This window comes from Monopterus albus, unplaced genomic scaffold, assembly GCF_001952655.1.
Source record: "Monopterus albus unplaced genomic scaffold, M_albus_1.0 scaffold62.1, whole genome shotgun sequence".
In the NCBI taxonomy this organism is placed as follows: Eukaryota; Metazoa; Chordata; class Actinopteri; order Synbranchiformes; family Synbranchidae; genus Monopterus; species Monopterus albus.
The window spans coordinates 1,957,591-1,971,198 of NW_018127942.1; the positions used below are offsets into that span (position 1 = coordinate 1,957,591).

The window sequence follows — 13,608 nt, forward strand, 5'->3', positions numbered from 1 at the left end:
GGATCCGTAGTGAATCCAACGTTTAAAGTTCACTACGATGGCTAAATTCTCAGTTTTCAGAGCCCTGACATACTGTAGGTAGCCCTGTTTATACCATTGATGTATAGGCTAAGCGATTATTCTGAAATCTACATTGTCGCCCTGGGCCTAACACAATTCAGCCAATCACGTTAAAGCATGTCATTTTATACAATCTGCAATCGTTTAGTCATCCTGAGTAGCTAAGGAAATAAGGGCTAACACGTGGAAGCAGTAATTTGGCGTGTTTTGCTTTTCCTTCAGGGTACTGTAATGCCAACGGGGATTCTATATCATTAGCTGAAGTCGACGTTTACCTCGCAGCCTGCCAGCAGGTTTATGTGCTTTATCATGGCGGACTGCGGTGACGATGACTCTCAGTACAGAATTAAGGAAGGTGACTGCATTGTGATGAAACGAGGAGATATATTCAAAGCTGCGCAAATTCAACCGAAAAAGTAAGTCAAACACCGTAAAATATACGCATTGCAGTGACGTTAGTTAACCAAACATCAACGCCAGTGTATCCTTCCATTTGATTTATTAAGAGGCCCAGACCAGGGTTAACGTTAGTTAAACTATGACAACTCACTAGTGATAGACAATCTGAAATTGTTTGTTAATTTCACAAAGTTTCTCAAATATTAACCAAACTCATTTTAAAGGTAAGTATATCTATTTTAAAGTTAAGTATATATTGCGACATATATGTATTGAGGGCCGTTAAAATGTCATTCCATAGTTTCGATTTTGTGCATGGTCTACCTCCAGGAAGGTGGTTTTTGAGAAACAGTGGTTCTTCCTGGACAATGCAGTGGGTCACCTGTACGGCACCGTGTTCGAGACTGTGTCTGGAGGGACGCTGCAGCCACAGAAGCCCAAGGACACGGAGAGCTCTTGTGGTGTGTAGCCTGTTTTTAAATGCTCCACTGCAGTCACATTCATCTGAATTATACGGTTGTCTTACTTTTTACGGCTCCAGCGGGATTTTCATTTGTGATGAATTCATGTTCATCCGTACCTTATGGATAAACATGTAAAGGACTGTTGATAGCCTGATTGTCTTTAACCTTCTTTATGTATGCTCCCCAGATGCTAAGGAGGCAGGCACAGACAACAGAAACATCGTAGACGATGGAAAATCACAGAAACTGACCAGAGATCACATTGAGATGTTCAAAAAGCAAGGTCTGAAGGGTCAGGTACATCAGCAGTTGCTTTAATAATTGGGAAAGTATCACCGCTCACCAGGTGTTGGGTCTATTTTATTAAAGGACAAGCTATATTGTTTTTATCATTAAATTTCATGAAAAAGCCCACACAAGTTATTAGCAGTGTGTGTGTGTGTGTATACAGTGCGGCAAATAAGTATGATACACCGCTGATGTTTCAGGTTTTCCCCACTTAAAAAGAATGGGCAGTTCTGTAATTTTCATCGTAGGTACACCTCAACTGTGAGAGACAGAATCTACAAAGAAATTCCAGAAAATCACATTGTTAGATTTTTAAATAATTTATTTCCATTTTATTGTATGAAATAAATATTTGATACAATAGGAAAAATAGAACTTAAATTTTGGTACCGAAACCTTTGTTTACAATTAGAGGTCAGACGTTTCCTGTAGTTCTTGAACAGGTTTGCACACACTGCAGCAGGGATTTTGGCCCACTCCTCCATACAGGTCTTCTCCAGATCTTTCAGGTTTTGGGGCTGTCGCTGGGCAACACAGAGTTTCAGCTCCCTCCATCCTTCTATTGGGTTCTGGTCTTTACCCCATTTTTAATACCCCAAAACAAGACAGTACAAGCATTTCAAAACAGAAAACACCACAAGGATCTCTTAAAAACAAATTAAGAATCTTAAAAAACAATTCGAGAATACCCAAGTAGCAAGACAGTACAAGTTTATCAGTGGAAGTCAGGAACAGATATCGCTCTCACTCAAATCACAGACAGGGCAGTCTGTGGTCAGAGGGGGAGGGGCGGAAGTGTATGTATTCCTAGCATTAGCATACAGTATGGGCCAGAGTTTTATTGTTCTTTGTGTAGGAGGGTGACAGAGAGCGGGAGGGAGACATGGCATGGTCGAGGTCCCTGAAATAAGGATTAGGGCCTGCATAGGTTTGTTTGTGTTCAATGGGGCTGTGTTGTGTAGACCAAAATGGTTACTGTGTTCAGCTTGTGCTGTGCACAGTTTGAAATGTCCTGAATGTTTGAAATTACTGAGGTTCCAATAAAAATTGGCAGTTGTGAAAAATCTTGCTTCATTTGTAAATTTGTCTTTTTTTTCAATCGTCTAACAAAAAATTAGCATAATACAGTTGTGTAATGTAATCTAACAAAGGTAAAGGGCAAATGTAAACATCTGTTGATTATTAGAGTTGGTTATTGCATTGTTTTAGATTAGAATTCTTTGATTATGTTGAGTTATGTTAGGTAGGTATTTTTAGTTAGATAGACATTGGTTAGATACTTTATGTATTAGAAATGTTTAGTGTAGATAAGATGTCTAGCTCAGGCTGTAAAATGCTTAGTCATTTTCATGGGGTACTAACAGGTCTGTGAGAGCCAGAATTTTTGCTGGTAGGTGATCAAATACTTATTTCATGCAATAGAATGGAAATAAATTATTTAAAAATCTAACAATGGGATTTACTGGAATTTTTTTGTAGATTCTGTCTCTCACAGTTGAGGTGTACCTACGATGAAAATTAAAGAACTGTTCATTTTCTGTAAGTGGGAAAACCTGAAAAATCAGCGGTGTATCAAATACTTATTTGCCCCACTGTATGTGTGTGTAGCAAAGGCTTTATCAAACAAAAAACTATTAAAATATATAAATGAGCCATTGCTACACTGGATGACAGGTTTCTTTATTGAGCACTGTAGTTTAAGTGGAGTCAGCCCTGGTCATGTTCACCAAATGTGTATTAATGTGTAGATGAAAATAGTCCCCAACATATACAATGATTAATCCAGTAGGGAATTAGAAAAATCCTGAAAGATGGGCACATGCCTTGTTGTGATAATTTTAAATTATCAGATAAAATGTAGTATAGCAGAAGACAGACTAGAGACGGTATGTGTATGTGCTCCACAGCAAATCATCCAAGAGCTGATAGAGAACAGCTCCACATTCAGAGATAAGACTGAGTACGCCCAGGACAAGTACATCAAAAAGAAAAAGAAGAAGTGAGTCACTTTCAGTTATACAAGCACAATCTGTCGCAGACTTAAAATAATGGAGCATGAAGTAATTAATGTTAATCGTTTGTTCCCATCTTGTGCTTTTCCAGGTATGAAAACACTGTGACAATTCTGAAACCATCTTGTCGCATCCTGGCTATGATGTACCATGGCCGGGAACCGGGGAAGATCTGGTAAGTCAGCAACCGTAAGCGTGAAAGTCATCTTTCCTAGTACAGAAAGAAATGATTGTACGATGCGTTTGTTTCTGCGCGATGCAGCCACCTGCGGTATGAAACCCTCGCCCAGATGTTGACTCTGGCAAACGTCCATGCTGGCAGCAAAGTTTTGGTGTTTGAGACTTGTGCCGGTCTCGTGCTGGGAGCTGTCATGGAAAGAATGGGGGGTACGTTAATTACAGTGAATTCTTCGCTAGTGTTTATCTGCCACAGTATTTTAGCTTTATCTATAAAGATGCTTCTTCCTGTGCTTTCCAAACAGAAGCTTTACATCTTCCCTTTGCATAATTACCTTCTCTTTCCTCCTCATCCAGGCTATGGCTCTGTGATCCAAATGTACCCAGGAGGTGGGCCTGTTCGGGCGGGTGTGGAGAGCTTTGGCTTTCCTGCACATTTTCATGATACGCTGCATGAATTTCCCATCTGCCATGTCAATGCTTTGTTGTCAGGCACTCTTCACACCACTGGCAGGGACTCCAGTGCTGGTACTGCAAACCAAACATTTCCTAGCTAAATCTACACAAATGCAAAAAGGTCCTCTGATAACCACGACATAGACAATAAGGATCAGCTAATTCCAAAATTAAAACAATAGGTTATAATATCCAAAAATGTGAAACAGAATCGTACTTGGATTTGTATTTATTTTGTGACACAATTCTGAAGTAATGTCCTCCAATATTTCAGATGAAAAGCAGTCCAGCATGGTGGAGGAGGAGAAAAGCCAGCCTGATGCAACGCAGCAGGGCAGTCCAGAGGAACAGAGCATGGAGACCAGCGCTGGTGATGACACTGGCCAGGACCAGGAGAAAACACAGGAGGAGAAACGCAAAGAAGCCAAAGTATGCCAGCTATTTATAAATCCCACTTAGGACATCTTTAGTTTCTGTTTTACTTCAGTACTACTGTATGTTCATAAGATAAACCATAGAAGCTGGTTTACCTTTTGGAGCATTTGGGTGTTACTCATGTTCTTGCTTGAAGATAGAAATAGAAAAATCAAAACTGTATCTAGAACATCAACACCTCTCTCTCTCTCTCTCTTCCTAGGCTCAGGAAAAGAAAGTGAAGCTTGAGGAGAAGCGAAAGAAGCTGGCAGCTGCTGCTGCCCTGTTGGAAGGCAGAAATGCTGACGGGTCGGTGTCAAAATGTGTTGTTCTAATATGTTTGTTTTTTTAATGCCTGTTCTCCTGCACTGTTCTGCTTTTTTTTTTCTTCAACATCAGCCTCATGTCTCTTTCATTTCTGCTTTGTTACTTCTGAACTGTGCTATGAGGTGAACAGCAGTAATGAAAATAGAACTACTGGGATAAAAACGATGACTGAAGTATCATGACGTATGTCCAACTTGATAAATCGTTCTCATTCTCTTGAGCTCACACACACACAGCGATTAGCACAAGGTGAACAAAGTGACTGATTTGCATTTTCCTGTCATGCAAAATGAAGAACTTGCTTTCTAGATTCTTTATGATTGATGGGTGAAGTGTTGCCAGGGTGATGTTCGAGCCATAAGTACAAGTATTGGTCTATTGAGTTTCCTCTGGGTCTCCTACATCAGAGCAGTATGTCATAAATACTACCACAGAGCACAGTTTCCCAGGCTGTTCTAAATCAGCCTCTTATCAGCTAAATAAAGTATGGAATGAATGTCTGCAGTTGGAAGGTACTAAATCCTTGCACCTTTCCATAGTAAGTCACATGCACTGATAGGTTAAATTGTGATGTGCCTACCTACACATTTCCAAAAACATAGTGTACTGTAGACAGTGTAGCTCATATTTCACCAGTTTGCTTGATCATCTGTTTCTCTTCCAGGTTGGTTATAGCCAGTCGGTTTCACCCCTGGCCAGTCCTAATGGGTCTGCTCAAATTCCTCTCCCCCTCCAGGCCTTTTGTAGTCTACTCCCAGTACAAGGAGGTAAAATTATCTCGACTAGTGACATTTACTAGCAACACAGCAACACTGTCGATGTTGCCATGTGATGATAATGTGTTATCTTAGAAGGACCTCTCATTTTCTGCCTCCACACATTTTATTGCTTGGAGTTCCAGCGGGAAATGTCCTTACGACATTACTGCTGTGACTTCCCTGTCATTGCAGAAGACTAACAATGCCTATTACCTTGGTTGTGCTTATGTTGCTACAATGATCACTTTCTTTGTGTTATATCTGGCTCTGCTGCCTTAATGCTTCATTTTTTATCTCTTCCCCCTTGATCTCTGCAGCCTCTTATTGAGTGCTACACAAAGCTTAAGGAACAAGGTGGTACGGTCAACCTCAGACTAACAGACACCTGGCTCAGACATTATCAGGTACAGTTGTGGGGGTCTTTTTGTTTTTGTACCGCTAAAGCTTCTCCAGTCAATTTTCTTTTATTGACGAGAATCAAATGGTTATGTCTGTTGTCAAAAGGGTTGTTAATAGGGAATAGAGAATTTCCCCTTGACTCAGCACCATGGAGCATTTTACTGTCTTTGAGCTCATTGTTTTGCTTTTACTGTTCTGACTCAGTCTCAGCAGCATTATTTTTAGACAGATTACGAAGATTAAACGTGTAAAAATGTTTGCGCTAACATCTTGACCAGGACTCCGTGAAGAAGATATCTTATATCTCAGTGGGACCTTCCTGGTTAAATAAAGGATAAATAATTAAATAGAGACAAATGACAGTTTCCCACAGTTTCTGGTGACATTATCAAATCAGTTGCTACTTCCAATCAAAAATCTTCAACTTGCTATGATCTAAAATCATGACGTGTTTGCTTGCTGGGAGTTCTTCCCTCTCGGCACCCCTCATTATTTAGCCCTGGCCTTCCTGTAGAATTAATGTCTCCTGACTGTGTTTTTGTGTCGTGTCCCTAGGTGTTGCCTAACAGGACGCATCCTCTGCTACTGATGAGTGGGGGCGGGGGCTACCTCCTCTCAGGGACCTCTGTCGTTATGGACCGCTCCAAACCCACATGTTCCCAACAAGCTGAGGAACCAGCACCAAAGAGACTGAAACTGACAGACACTGAAGGATAAACCAATAAAGAAACATCGGGTCTTCAAAGGGCACGTACCTAGCAGCCTGTCGGGATTTTCCTCCAGCGTTCACTTCCTTTTCTGCTGAACTGATTTGACACATCTGTAATAAGGGGGACAGTGTCTGGTTTGCATTCATCAACACTGGTTTTTGTGTATTCAGATCAGTGCAGATGGAGTAATGCTGAGGAGTAAATTAAGCCCATTCACGCTGTCTGAGCTCAGTCTGTGTTATGTAAGGAACTGCTGAAATATTGGTTTTGTGTTGAGAGTAAATGACAGGTTTGTGATTCACACCTTGAGACCAGGTGTAAAACTTTTTCTTTTTCCCCTAGTTAATGATCTTCAGTTTTTAAGTTTATAACTTTTTATGTTATCGCTACAGGAAGTGCCATTTGTTCTGTGATCCAGCCGCTAACGTGGCTTTGCTGTGGGCTACATCTGTATCTGCACAGAAATAAAGTGATACTAAAAGGCCCAATGTGTTAACACATTTTCATTGAGGAATAATTTGACAAGGCATTTGCTTGGTCCCGAAATAATTTTGTTTATTGAGTGCAGACTGAACAAACTCTTCAGAACACAATTTGTTGAACAATTAGACTCATTATTTTCTCACATGTATAAACATCAAAATCATTCCCATGCTGAACAAATTTCATAACATCAGAAATCACAAACAGTGATGCAATAAGTCGAGTGAAGAGTTTTCTTCTGTTTTTGTTTTTGTTACATTGTAAGCACATTACTTGGCAGACATACAGTAAGACTGAAGCTTTTATCTGCTGATAGCCGATAGTGCCTTGGAGTGACGTCCATCCTGGCTTATGCGCTGTTGTCATGCAGCTTGGTGGCGATTTTTTGCAGCTCCAAGTCCATTGCTGCTAGGTTTTCCAGCTCTTTCTCCTGCAAAGCAAAGTACAAGTAAATGCCATCAGATTTTTTTGTCACAGCACCTGTTTTTAACCATGTTTAGAATAGAAATAGGTATTAAATAGTCATTGTTTCCCCATGGCTGCTTCAAAATGTGCATATTATGCTGTATTGGTCATTTAGGTTAAACATTCCTTTATTATACCTTAAGTTGTAATGCCATGGAACCAATATATCACCATGCCTTCTCCTCCCTATTTTGTTTTTCTGCTTATGATATGATAGGGAGGACTAGTCTGTCTCTAACTCCTAATTGGCATTTTATGATTTTGATTTCTCTGGAAGGATATAATTCATTAAGGGCTTTGTTGTGATTACTGGTACAGTCATAAAAGGCTGGTGTGGAGTGCAAATAAAAATGAGGCAAACAAGCTAAAAGGACAAGTGATGTGAAGAAGAACTAATCTGTAGGCAGTAGATCCCAAGTCTACAGGAGCTGAAGAGCAAGTCTCTGCCCATGAATATGCTAGTTAGCTTTCCGTCACGCACTCGGGCCACGCTCGTGTGGGACCGTTCTTAATGTGCCTTTGCACAGATGCATATTAACGGATGCTCTGTTGTGCTGAAGACTCAAGCCTCACATCTCCATGTAGACATTTCCATAATGAGCATGGCGGCTTTTTCCCCCAGTGCAACAGTGTGGTGGAGGTTTGTCATGTGCTTCATCACTTTGCTATGTCAGGTGGTGCAAACTGTTTATGGAAATGGCCTCAGAGTAAAGTGTTTTACATTATGGGCCAAACAGAGAATAATGACATACAAATGTATGTATTCACTGTTGTCTCTTGGGAGATTCTCTGATTTGAATTGTTTTAATGTAGTTTTAAATTTCTAGTTTTCTGGCTGGTTGGTGTTCTGTCAGTCAGATATGTGAGGTTTTATGTTGCATGGTAAATATATTTTCGAGACTTTAGTCGTGTAGTTGGCAAAAAATACAGTATGTCCTCACATCAGTGAAATGGATCATTTTTTGCAAGTAAGTGCAGTTTTTACCTCCTGTGGGGTGAGTGCTCTTGGGTGTATGCTCCTGTCTGCTTCCCCTTGATTAGAAAGGTTGGCCAGCTGGGTTATTTTATCGCTCAGCAGCTTGGCCAGTTCATCCATCTGAACACGTTAAAAGCAGAACCACAATATGTCTGAACTGTACAATGCAATGCAAACACTATGTGCCGGGTCACATTTTTTGTCTTGAATCTAAAGGTACAAAGAATTAGCAACTATATCGTTTCTGTTTCATACATACAGATGAAAAGATGAATTGATCCCATTATGTTTACCTTACTCGAGGTTGCAGAGTGTCCATTTGAATCCCTTTTATACCAGGCGGGATGGTAGTAGCCTCTGTAGATCCAGGGATTGCGCTTCTCTGCCAGATACCTGAAAAATGGCCTCAGTTACATTCTGTGCTACCAGTAGTTATCATGTGAGCACATGATTCCTGCTTAAAGGGTTTGTTAATTTTGACGTGCAAAACGTTGTGTTGATCCCTGTTGGTCTGACTGGTAATCGTGAACTCTGCAGTGTTTTGTGCTCCAGGCTGTAAAATACAACTTTGCAGAATTAACAGTAGAAATTGTTAGGTTTGATGCAAGATAGAAGTACCTCAGAGCTTCATCCCTGTCCTTCGCAGCCTCCTCGTATTTCTCTGAATTGTCCCTTTGTCCTTCTTCTTCTTCAGATGAGTCTCCAACACGCTTGTGAATTTTCTTTTTATAGTGGTAGCGGTGTGTTGGTTTCCATGCATGTTTTTCTATTTCTCCCTCTTTTCCATGCCTCTTTTCAAGCCCCCAGTACTCCTGACTGCGCTCCCCATCCGATTCTTCTCTCTTTTCCTCTGAGAGCTCTTCATCACGTTTGTGTCTCCTTGGGTTGTATCTGCCAGGCCTCCACTTTCTCTTTTCTCTTCCAGTGTCAAAGTCCCAGTACTCCTGGCTGCGTTCTTCATCTGGTTCTTCCCTGACTTCCTCTGAGAGCTCTTCATCACGTTTGTGTCTCCTTGGGTTGTATCTGCCGGGTCTCCACTTTCTTTTTTCTCTTCCAGTGTCAAAGTCCCAGTACTCCTGGCTGCGTTCTTCATCTGGTTCTTCCCTGACTTCTTCTGAGAGCTCTTCATCACGTTTGTGTCTCCTTGGGTTGTATCTGCCGGGTCTCCACTTTCTTTTTTCTCTTCCAGTGTCAAAGTCCCAGTACTCCTGGCTGCGTTCTTCATCTGGTTCTTCCCTGACTTCTTCTGAGAGCTCTTCATCACGTTTGTGTCTCCTTGGGTTGTATCTGCCGGGTCTCCACTTTCTCTTTTCTCTTCCAGTGTCAAAGTCCCAGTACTCTTGGCTGCGTTCTTCATCTGGTTCTCCCCTGGCTTCTTCTGAGGGCTCTTCATCAGGCTTATGTTTGCTCTGGTGGTATCTTCCAGGTCTAGGGTCCCTCTTGTCTCTCTCATCGTCTAGACCCCAAGATTCCTGGCTGCGATCATCCTCCTCTTCCTCCTCCTCTGATGGTTCATCACCACGTTTGTTTAGGTTTAATTTGTGGTGGTAACGATGTTTAGGTTTCCATATGCGCTTGTATCTCTCCTCCTCATCCTCATTCCCATGCCTTTTGTCTACATCCCAGGACTCTTGGCTACGATCTTCATCTGGCTCCTCCCTGTCTTCTCCCAAAGGTTCTTCATCTCGTTTATGTTTTTTTTGGTGGTATCTTCCAGGTCTCCAGTTCCTCTTCTCTTTCTCTTCGCCTTCTTCCTCTGATCTCTTTTCTTCACCCAAATTCTCTTGACTGCACTCGTTATCCTCTTCTTCTTCACCTCGTTTGTGTTTCATTTGGTGGTATTTTACACACCTCGAGCTGCTCCTCTTCTCCCGCTCTTCTCCCTCTTCGTTCTCGTGTCTCTTCTCCTTCTCATCACCCAGATTCCAAGACTCCTGGCTGCGCTCGTCTTCTGGATTTTCTTTTTTCTCCTCCACTGCTTTTAGGAGTGCCTCAATGTCTTTGACATCTGCTCCTGTTGCCATGGGCTCTTTGACCACTTCTCCATGAGTTACTATCCCCTCTCCACTCTTCTTGTCCATTGGGTCGCGTTTAACAGCTGAGACAAAAGATGAGAGAGATTTTATTTTTTAAAGGCGTAATTATTAATTATTAAGTTAGGAACACATTATGAGGGATTTGTCATTTAAATTCATATTAGATCATACTGGTGAGGATTTGGTGAACCACTAGTTTCATAATTTACTAGTTCAATTCAAGGGCTGCACTTCAAAGACCAGGAAAATTCTAATTTTCTGACTGAAGTGGCAAGAAAACTGTGGACATGCTAAATCTTAACTACTGTTTATGGCAACAGCTGGTAGCCAAGATATTAGTGCCACTCTTCATTATCTCCACACATATTGGATTATTTGAACAATTTAGGCATGAAAAGTAACCAGCTGTGAAAAAAAATCTTCTTGGTGCAACAAACCTGCTTGGAAAATGCCTTTGCATTCCTGATCCAGTTGGGAGTCCGTTTTGGAGAGAGCTTTGGACAGGACTTCAACCAAACACCGGGTAACCTGCAAAAAAGCCAATACATTAAATGTGTTGCTCTCTGCTGTTTGTCTGCACAGCTACTATTTTACACGTAATAATCAAATTAGAAACTCATACCGCATCTCCCCTCTGCCCTTCTTTTCCCACTGGAAGCGCTAGATTGTCTGCATTAGAACAAAGTATTTATGTTAAAATGTGTGAGTTGCTGTAAATGTGGAAACGGGTTGCATGCGTTAAAGTGAAGGAGTCATCGGTGTCTCTCTCTATGGTCCTGAAACTCATCTTTCTAACTTCAGTGTTAAAAGAAACCCCATCTCTGGGTCACCTACCTTTCAACAGAGCCACAATAACAACAAAAATAAGTCTCATCTTGGCGAGGGTAAATCCACCAAATTGCGAAAAGGCACCGACTCCCGTCTCTCCGTAGCGTCAGGAGAGGGCTGCGCTGACTGGGCGCCCGCTGCTCTGACGGCTGGAGCAGAGGAGCGCCTCAGATATAGAGAGGAGTGGGCTGAAGAAGCGTGGGAGGAAGGCTTTGGGCTCTGTTAATGTCATGACTCATTAAACCTGCAAAGAGAGTGACTTGAGTGAAATTTGATGCGCGCACAATGTCGACATTTTGCGTAAAGCGAATTAGTAATCTAGTTACTGTCACAGTTCATTCAGGTGATAGTTTAAACAGGTTTTAGGAGACGTTCATGGAGCGTGGTTATGTTTAATGCCACGAGATGCCCGAGGACAGACATGCACAGGGGTGGACACAACATCACGAAGACTCCTATACTGATGCAACCTGGGACCACGACCCTGCAACACCACGTTGTAAAGATTTATAATGTTCATTATATTTAGAGCACAGAATTTCGCCCAGCTCAGCCTGTGCATATGTTGCCGTTGTTATTCTTCTACTGAAGTGCATTATGTTTGAAGGTATTAATTTTATACCACCTCCTTTCTCTTTCTGTTTATTGCATGTATAAAGTACTAGATTACATTGGATTGCAGATATCTTCATGATACTGTAGACCAGTACAGACAACCCTGAGTCAGAAGCCTGGCCAACTGACTCCTCAATAATTCATTTGGCCTTCAGCACATTCCATCCAGTCTCCTGTGGAAACTGGTGAGCTTCAGCACCAGTAGAAGAAAGCCATACAGTGGCGACTTGGATCAATATTTGTTGTGGTTAACAGGGAAGTGACATGTACAAGGTACAACTTTTTGCTTTTGTTGTATAACTTCATTCATTATGCCTTTGACATTACTTGTTACAGATTAGCAGTGTTGCTCTGATCAGGAGTATTATGTGACTGCCAATTCAGTACAGCTGCAGAGAAACACTAAAAATGTACATATGGTACTAACAACTGCAAACACTTGTGTGTATGTGAAAGGACAGTAAGCTGATCTTCATTTCAAACTTCTTTCAGTTCCCAACTTTCCATAAATCTAGGCTGTCTTAATCAGTGGCTGCTGCTGTCTCATAACAAACCCTGGACTGGGATGAGCTGACGTGCAGCGCCGGAACACAAACGTCGTCAGCTCAGCTCAGCACAGCTCAGGACATCTAAACTGACAACTGCTGCCATCTTCTTTTTGGCGCTTAGCATGATTTGTTTTCCTGCTTCCATGTACAGCAGTTTGTCTTTTCTTGGTGAAATGAGAAAAACAAGTCAAAAGGTGAAAGAAGATACCATTATTTTAAAATTATTCACAGTATAGTCTATTATAAATTCATTTGGCAGTTTAACAGGTAAAAAGAAATGTAGTCTGTTACAACAGGGCTGTATTATATCCTCTCTTCATGAAGGTGTTGATTCAGCTGTATGATCATTTTGGACAATGTAGTTTGCTGTGCTTTTGAACTGTACTGCAGGTGTTTGTTAGTTTGTCCACAGCATCTGAGACTAAGCTAAATAACAGAATTAAACACACTGTTGTATCAGACCATATAAGTGTACTTAATGAACTGACAAGAGAATGTTAATCTGCCTTTATAATTTCGTTAAACAGCTTGAGAACAATGGGAATGTTTACCCCACAGCACTGACCTCTATGTATGGCACTTTCAAATTCATGTCTTGAAAACCATAAGCCCAGAAACTGCCACAGCTGCAAGCAAAAATACTGTGGAAATACTGTGCTCGATAAATTTGCTCTCTCGCCTGTGCATCTTGTGCCTACTGGTCATTGACATCTATCTCTGTTATCGCTTCAGTGCTTCCAATAATTAGTGGTCGGAGCATAAAACTGGAGCATCAGATAGTGTATTGTACATCTAAGCAATACGCAAAGTGAACATAATCTCTGTGAGTGTGTGAATAATAGCAGGACACTTGTCAATGTAACATTTTGCAGCAGTTTTGAGGAGCTCTGCAGTTTCCTATATGTTACATAGGCAGGAAGTCATGTCTATGACTGAGGGTCAGTACTCCAGCGTGAGCCATCCAGCCACCGGACTTCAAAATCATTAATTCATAAAAGTCCCACGAGCTGAATAACACATGTGGTGCTGTGGATAGGTTGTTGTCGCCTTTATTGCTATTGCCCCAGGCCTGATTAATATTTTAGTGAGCCGTGAAGAGACAGTAGCTTACAGGCGGCGACAGAGGGATTTCAGAGGAAAGGCTCAATGCATACAGACAGCCTGTGAGAGCACGACTCATCGGCCCTTGTCTG

At 41.5% G+C, this 13,608-nt stretch overlaps 2 protein-coding genes across 2 annotated transcripts; one reads left to right on the top strand and one right to left on the bottom strand.

The window, feature by feature from the left end:
- Positions 1-212: 212 nt before the first annotated feature.
- Positions 213-6,773, top strand: trmt6 (tRNA methyltransferase 6 non-catalytic subunit). Its single transcript, XM_020603765.1, has 12 exons — positions 213-476; positions 790-920; positions 1,111-1,220; positions 3,119-3,210; positions 3,315-3,398; positions 3,486-3,610; positions 3,758-3,928; positions 4,131-4,285; positions 4,494-4,579; positions 5,262-5,364; positions 5,673-5,759; positions 6,310-6,773. The coding sequence occupies exons 1-12, from the start codon at positions 358-360 to the stop codon at positions 6,469-6,471; spliced, it is 1,425 nt and encodes a 474-aa protein (XP_020459421.1). The 5' UTR covers positions 213-357; the 3' UTR covers positions 6,472-6,773.
- Positions 6,774-6,998: 225 nt separating this feature from the next.
- chgb (chromogranin B) lies at positions 6,999-11,417 on the bottom strand. The gene is made up of 7 exons (XM_020603764.1): positions 11,259-11,417; positions 11,047-11,093; positions 10,862-10,952; positions 9,007-10,486; positions 8,682-8,781; positions 8,398-8,508; positions 6,999-7,377 (listed from the first exon to the last, which is right to left on the bottom strand). Exons 1-7 carry the CDS (start codon positions 11,296-11,298, stop codon positions 7,297-7,299), a joined length of 1,950 nt encoding a protein of 649 aa, XP_020459420.1. The 5' UTR covers positions 11,299-11,417; the 3' UTR covers positions 6,999-7,296.
- Positions 11,418-13,608: the final 2,191 nt, after the last annotated feature.

Excerpts from the sequence above, each read along its gene's own strand:
- chgb (XM_020603764.1), bottom strand. The coding sequence starts at position 11,298 with ATGAGACTTATTTTTGTTGTTATTGTGGCTCTGTTGAAAG. Across the intron at positions 11,094-11,258 it reads TATTGTGGCTCTGTTGAAAG|ACAATCTAGCGCTTCCAGTG; the intron begins GTAGGTGACCCA and ends GTTCTAATGCAG. Across the intron at positions 8,509-8,681 it reads ACTCTGCAACCTCGAGTAAG|ATGGATGAACTGGCCAAGCT; the intron begins GTAAACATAATG and ends TAACGTGTTCAG.
- trmt6 (XM_020603765.1), top strand. The coding sequence starts at position 358 with ATGTGCTTTATCATGGCGGACTGCGGTGACGATGACTCTCAGTACAGA. Across the intron at positions 1,221-3,118 it reads AGCAAGGTCTGAAGGGTCAG|CAAATCATCCAAGAGCTGAT; the intron begins GTACATCAGCAG and ends TGTGCTCCACAG. Across the intron at positions 3,929-4,130 it reads TGGCAGGGACTCCAGTGCTG|ATGAAAAGCAGTCCAGCATG; the intron begins GTACTGCAAACC and ends CCAATATTTCAG.